At 44.3% G+C, this 6994-nt stretch overlaps 1 protein-coding gene across 3 annotated transcripts in view; it reads left to right on the top strand.

Moving 5' to 3' along the window:
• Positions 1-1060: 1060 nt before the first annotated feature.
• Positions 1061-6994, top strand: part of Adamts19 (ADAM metallopeptidase with thrombospondin type 1 motif 19) — a 248026-nt gene continuing 242092 nt past the window's right edge. For 2 of the 3 annotated variants that reach the window (XM_078047950.1, XM_078047938.1), the window contains exons 1-2: positions 1064-1291; positions 1881-2551. In XM_078047950.1, the coding sequence (XP_077904076.1) occupies positions 1219-1291; positions 1881-2551 (744 nt within the window). In that variant the 5' untranslated portion in view covers positions 1064-1218. Of the gene's footprint in view, positions 1292-1880; positions 2552-6994 lie in introns of all 3 variants that reach the window. The other variant, XM_078047942.1, reaches the window with a different exon arrangement.

Here is a 6994-nt window from a genome sequence, read left to right as displayed (position 1 = left end):
TAGTCTTACTCCTATTAGGAAGGACTATGTGTGTGTTAGGAAAGAGAGAGAAGGATGGTGGGCGGGACAGGAGCACTGATGAATGAGGAGCAGAAGGTGAGATTGGGATAAAGGGCTCTGAAATGTCAGGATGTAAGGGTAGTCAGGGTATTGACTGTCCTGGGAACCTTTGAAGCACACTCCTTTACAAATTACATTATCTAACAAATTACAAGAGACAAAGGTGGGAAGACAAATCAAAGCCATTTGAGCTCTGTGCTCAGGTCTGCAGTAAGTTTTGCTTTGTGTGTTGTGCAACTGGGGGTAGAAATGGACAAAAGGAGGAGCTTGAGTAAAGGGTGGTAAAAGAAAGCTTTGCTACCTGCACACGCCTCCGCTGTGGAGGGGGTAAGAGCAGAAGGTGGAGATGCAAATCGGGCCTTCTGGAATGGCCAATCAGAAGTCAGGAGAGGGAATTTGGGTCCCCAAGGTACCCCAACCCGGCGTTTGTTCTGGGACCTTTGTCCCGCAACGTCACGCCTGGCGGGCACCCCTTGATCCTCTATTGCTGTCGGATCTGCTAGATATTTTTCTCCTCTACACTCCACTTTGCGAATCGTGTCTTTCTCACTTTACTCCTCATTCATTCTTTCCCGCGCGGGTGCGGGATACAGTCTTAAGCCTGGTGTTCCCAGGAGCGTGTGGAGCTTGGCACACCAAGTTGCTGAGACTGGGGCACCATCCTCCTCCGGTTCGGCGAGGGTGCCGGCAGAGAGCCTCGGCTCGGACAACACAGCACTCCTGCCCGCACGGGCAGTCTTCCTCTTGTCCCTGAGGCAGCACAGCACGCCCTGCGCCTCTCGGCTCTTGGCCGACTGTGCGTAGGTCCCGTAGGACTCTGGCTGTAGCCTGCTCGGCCTTGGAAATCCCTGCAGCGTTCAGAACACAGAAACTAGACTCATCACCTAATTCGCCAGGGAGCCGGGGCGCTGCGGGGCCGCGGCGCTGCCTCCCCCGCTCCTCCCCCATCCCACCCCCGCCCGTGCTCTGGCGGCCTCCGGGAGTCACACAGCCTGCCCCCCCACCCCCCACCCCCGGCAGACAAAGGGCCTGGGCAAATTCGCCGCCTGGCCTCCTAGAGCTCCGGGGAGGCGTCTGCGCCCGCGGTGGATCGCGCAGGAGGCGCGCGCGGGGCTAGAAGCTGCGGCCGCGCTCGCGCGGTAGAGGAAAAGCCACGAGATGCGCCTGACTCACATCTGTTGCTGCTTCCTCCTTTACCATCTGGGGTTCCTATCGAATGAGATGGTTTCAGGTAAGGTCTTCCTTGAGTTTCCAGCTTCCTTTCCAACTTCCCCAGTGGAGATCAAGAAAACACGGGAGGGCAGAGTTGGTGCAACTGGTGCACGGTGAGCAGAGCTCAATGGGTAGCAATAAAAATAAGCGTGCTGATGCCTATGAGGAGTCAAACTCGGAAGCGAAGCGCACTTCTCCCAACCTCACTTTAACCATCTGTGAAATGAGCAGTACCCTCTAGAGTAGTAATGTTTGCACAGGTACATTTTCAACGCCTGGAGAAAAATTGAGAAGTATGCTCTGTCATACAGAAATCACTTAAATTGTGCTGGATTCTTTGCACTGATTTTCATCAACAGCGGTCATCAAACTTTGCTGGCCCACTCCCTCTCTCACCCCTGCATCATCATACTTTCATTCTGAAAATGCTGGGGTCTGTAATCTGATTGCAAAGCATCGGGGTTTGCGAGCATTTCAGGAGCTAAACGGGTGGTCTCCATTCCTTTCAAGTGAGCGCCTTGTATCAGTACAGATTGTGAGTCTGGGAATGCTTGTGCTATGGAACCGCCGCACTTTAAGTCCGGTACTTCTGTCTGCCCTGCCTGCAGGACTGCAGTTCGCCCCTGACCGCGAGGAGTGGGAAGTCGTATTTCCTGCACTCTGGCGCCCAGAGCCGGTGGATGCAGCGGGCGGCAGCGGGGGCAGCGCGGACCCAAGCTGGTTGCGCGGCGTAGGGGGCGGCGGAGGCGCCCGGGGACAGGCTGCCGGCAGCTCACGGGAGGTGCGCTCCGTGGCCCCCGCGCCACTGGTAGAGCCCGCGGAGGGTCAGTCCGAGTCCCAGTTCCGACCTCCGTTAACGCCAGGAGGTGAGGAGGACGAGGAGCTGGAATCACAGGAGCTGCCACGGGGATCCAGCGGTGCTGCCGCCCTGTCCTCGGGAGTCCCGGCCTCGTGGCAGCCGCCGCGGGTCCCACAGCCGCGGCCGTCCCCGTCCGCGTCTCCGTCCCCTCCTCGAGCCCAGCAAGCCGAACAAGACAGCGATGAGGTGTTGCTGAGGATCCCGGCCTTCTCCCGGGACCTATACCTGCTGCTTCGGAGAGATGGACGCTTCTTGGCCCCGCGCTTCGCTGTGGAACAGCGGCCAAGTCCAGGCCCGGGCCCCACGGGGGCAGCCGCTCCGCGCCCTCCTGCCCCTCCCGATGCCTCCTGCTTTTACACCGGGGCGGTGCTGCGGCACCCAGGCTCACTGGCCTCTTTTAGCACCTGTGGAGGTGGTCTGGTAAGCGCCTTTCCTCCCCAGCTCTCCACCTTCCCTGCTACCTCTTTGCTTTCCCTCCATAAAACAAGCTGATTTGCATGCACCTCCTCCTCGTTTTCAATGTATTCCTCATGAATTTTGCCTTACATAGCACCATGCAGGTGTCTGCATCCTTTGCTTCCAATGGAACATCTTCAGGGTAGACCAGTGAATCAGAAGTCTATTGGATATATAAATGGCCTCCTTCTAGATGGTTATACAATTTATTTTGAGTACTATATTAAATTCTGCCTCCTTGTTACTTTTTGCCGGTGTTCAACTTCTTTCTTTCTCCCGAGTTTCTAAAATAAGCCCACCATGAGATGTTTTTTAGCAGATTGAAATCAACCAATCTGTTCACTGCTAACGCTCTTTCGCGTTTGCTCCCCACCCTCAGCTCCTCATCTATTGTCTTACTTTTTTAATGCCTTACTTCAGAGTTGTCAGAACAGCAAGTCTACAATTTAAATACATCTACAACCATACTAGACACCTGTTCAGAGTTTCTGTTAGACAGAGTCAGTCAGCTGAAAGCCTGACACTGTTGTCTAATGAATGACAGTGGACTCCAATCAGTAGTCAAAGGGTTATGGGTCTATGACCAACCATTTTCTCATCTAAGGTTTACATTTTACTGGACAGTACCTCCAATTTTTCTTTCTTCAATTCACATAGGAAAGTAGCAAGGTTGAGAGCTTTGTTAACAGGCTGTAGGGACTAAGGTGTCAAAGCCACTTACTCTTTTAATGTACATTGTTTGTTTTTTCTCCCTGTGTCTTAACCCAGGGTTTGGCATAATTATTGCCTTCCATAGTTGGCCTTTATTTTGTGTATGTGTATATGTGTGTGTGGGGGAGAGTTCAGGGAATAAAATATATATAAAATAAAATTTACCACTGTAACCACTTTTATAGGCACAGGTCAGTGGCAATAAGTATATGTTGTTGTACAACCCGTACTACTGTGACCTTTACTTTTGGTTTAAGGCAAAACTCATAAAATATCAAAAATGCCCATGTGATTTGTGGCTTCACTTTGCTGTTCATACTGGGCCATTGATGAAATCCACAAGAACACATCTGAAAATAACTTGCTCATTTGGAGAAAAACCCAAAAGCAATGAAAAGCTGAAAATATTAGCACAACTAAAGCAATGAAATGTAAAAAGATGATTAAAAATCCAAATGAAACAAAACTAGAAGTTTTTATTCATGTCCCTCTAAGGTACCATAGTCAATTGATTAAATTGCTGGATAGGTACATATTTTACTAGATTCACAGAATGGTGAGTATTCAACTATGGAAATTTTTTAGTATAAGTGAAAAAATTTGGCATGGAAAAATTACATGAAAAGCATTTACAAATGTTTTCTGTGTAACTGATGTTTGAACACTTCACTGGGGAAAACATTTTGTGGGCATTTCATTGTCCACTAGATTTTGGCTAGAGATTAAATAATTACATATAGGAAGTTCCTGGTGTAGTAAGAGCAATAGGGGATAAAGCATTTCACTGTGTTGAAACATGAACTATTGGTCAGATTTTCCAAATGAGCTGTGTGCCCTCTCTATATACTTAAGGGACCAATGCTAAAGTTATGAGTAGGTTTTTCATAGACTGAATAGGAGTTTGACATACCTCCCTGTTTATCATGTTGGCTTTTTGCTCACTTTTCCTATTAGGCATTTATATATATATATATACACACACACACACACCTATAGATATGTGTGTGTGTGTTTGTGTGTGTGTGTGTGTATGTCCTGAACTGGGAAGTCTTTGTTATTGAGGAAAACTGACATTGCCAGCAATACAGTATAGCAGTCAGACTTTGAGTAAAATGTTAGGCAAATAGCCAAGAAGGGTGGTTTGTTACTCCAGACTGCCATGCCAGCCCCTTATAAGCTGGTGGATTAGGAAAGAGAGAACATGATTTGTTATCTGGACTCTGGTGTTGGCTTGCTTCCTGATACTGATAAGTTCTTTACCTCTCCCATAAGTAAGAAGTGAGAATTAGATGATTGAATTTAAAAAAATGAAGCAGTGGAGTTAGAATCCAATTAATTGTTTAAATGTATTCTAGAGCCTATATTAGGATCTAGAATGCCCTATCTTTAGGGGCCCACAGATGAGGAGTGTGTATATATCCCATGCATAGGCCAGAAGATGCTAAAATGTCTGTGGTATCAGGCCTGAAAAGTCTTATCTGCTAGAGTATTGACTTTCTCTGTGTGTGTTACAGATGCAAATAGGGAAATAGAATAGGCTGAAGTATGTGCAAACACAGGAATGGTAAGGGCAGTGATGTGGCAGCACTCTCTTGTTGCTTTTTTTTTTTTTTTAATTTCCAAGACATTGTAAGGTGTCTAGTTTTTAGTAGGCACTAAGTAAAAGTTGCTGAAGAATAATATATAATGCATAAAGTACTTTATTACATTTTAAATGATAGTTTGTGAAAAATTAAAATATGTAACAAATTTTGTGAAACAGTGCAATAATTATGTTTGCTCACAATTAACTTAATACCTTAAAAATACACACACACACACACACACACACACACACACAGACACACATAAGTTCTGGGCCAAAGCAAAATATATCAACACCTACTTTGCCTATGACTGAATGCATAGATTATTTATTGAGGATGATAAGAAATGACTACTACATCTATTACCGCATTATTTGCTTAAATTTAGAATTTTATACTTTGGCAATTATTTTGATTAGTTTGATTAAACAGAATCTGGAGACTTGTATAAATTTTTTTTTTCTGTCTCTTCCTTTTTTTCCTTTTGCAATTTATCTATCTGCTTGTCTTTCCTTCCTTCCTCCCTCCCTCCTTTCCTTCCTTCCTTCCTTCCTTCCTTCCTTCCTTCCTTCCTTCCTTCCTTCCTTCCTTCTTCAGGATTTAACCCAGGGACCCTTAACCACTGAGCTACATACCCAGACCTTTTTATTTATTTAATATTTTTTATTTTGAGACAAGATCTTGCTAAGTTGTTTAGGGCCTTGCTAAGTTCCTGAGGCTGGCTTTGAACTTTTGAACGTCCTGCCTCAGCTTCCTAAATTGGTGAGATTACAGGTGTGTGCTACCATGCCAGGCTGCAATTTACCCTTTTACCTGAATCATAGTACTCTATGCTGTGGCATGTTTTGAAGAATTTAATATTTTAGGACCTCCACTTTAGACGTCACTGCGGCAAAAACCAATGTGAAGGCAGGTGTCAGGGCAGGGATGGGGGAAGACAAGTAAATAACAAGGAGAACAAATGAAATTCACATCTAAATGAAAAGGTGAAAATGACTGACTGACTGAATACATGTATGGTCTTCATTCAAGCCATGTTTTAGAAATGATAGAAAAATATTCTGGACAAATCTAAAACACTACTATAAGAGAATGCCATGAATACATCAGACATTTTGAATATCTCCTGAAAAACTGAAAAGAGTTTGGTGGGATTAACACAAAGCATACAGACATAAGAAAACATCTGTGTGTGACGGGAGCTGTGCCAAAATGCTGCTGTACATTCAAGGAAAGAGAATGCAGAAGCAGAATGGAACCACATAGCCACAGTGGAATTTGCCTTTTCTGACATCCAATTATGCCAAGTAGTTATTGAAAGCCACATGTATGTGTCTGTAGGCAAAAGAAGAGAGAATAGAGGCAGGGCTTTCTTGGTCATATTGGTGACACCCAGGGTGTATAGAGTCTCCATTCTTAAAGAATGAGCTATTGTCTCCTTGAATGATGTCTCAATGAATGGTCCTATCTGACTCTAAATAGAGTGGAGTTGAGTAATCTGAATGAGACACAACACATAGGTGAGCTAGAAGCCAAAATAAATAAATAAACAATTGATAAAAAAAATGGATGAGCTAACAGCCAAGAACACTTTTAAGAATATAAATCATATAAAAGATAGTCAGTAAATACTGATTAATTATTACACGAGACAACAAAATTAATAGGCTAAATAAAATGCTGTAACAAGACAGTAGTGCTCAGAAGAGGAAGAACCAATATATATTCATGGAAAAAAATTAAAACCTAACAAATTGCTATCCACAAAAATGTTTTGATACAAGGAAATTAAAATTGCATGAATATTAGAATTAAAGTTTTATAGATGAACTGATAGGTAAATTTGTGACCTAGAAGATCAAATCCAGAAATTAATTCAGAACATAAGACAAAGGGCAAATAGATACAAAGTGTGAAAGAACATTGGTGATCTATGATTTATAGGTCAAGATCCAAAATTTCTCTAATAGTTAATGCTTTTTGAAAAATCAGGTAAAGGTAAAATTTTTAAATGCATGTAGTAGTATACCTTCTAGATTGTCTAAGTTTAGGATATGAGGCCAAGTTAGATAGATGATGTTCCAGGTGAGCCTTACTCAGTGTATGCTAA

Source organism: Ictidomys tridecemlineatus, chromosome 1 (assembly GCF_052094955.1).
Source record: "Ictidomys tridecemlineatus isolate mIctTri1 chromosome 1, mIctTri1.hap1, whole genome shotgun sequence".
Classification (NCBI taxonomy): Eukaryota; Metazoa; Chordata; class Mammalia; order Rodentia; family Sciuridae; genus Ictidomys; species Ictidomys tridecemlineatus.
Note: the sequence above shows the minus strand (reverse complement) of the source record. Positions and strands in the feature narration are given on the sequence as shown.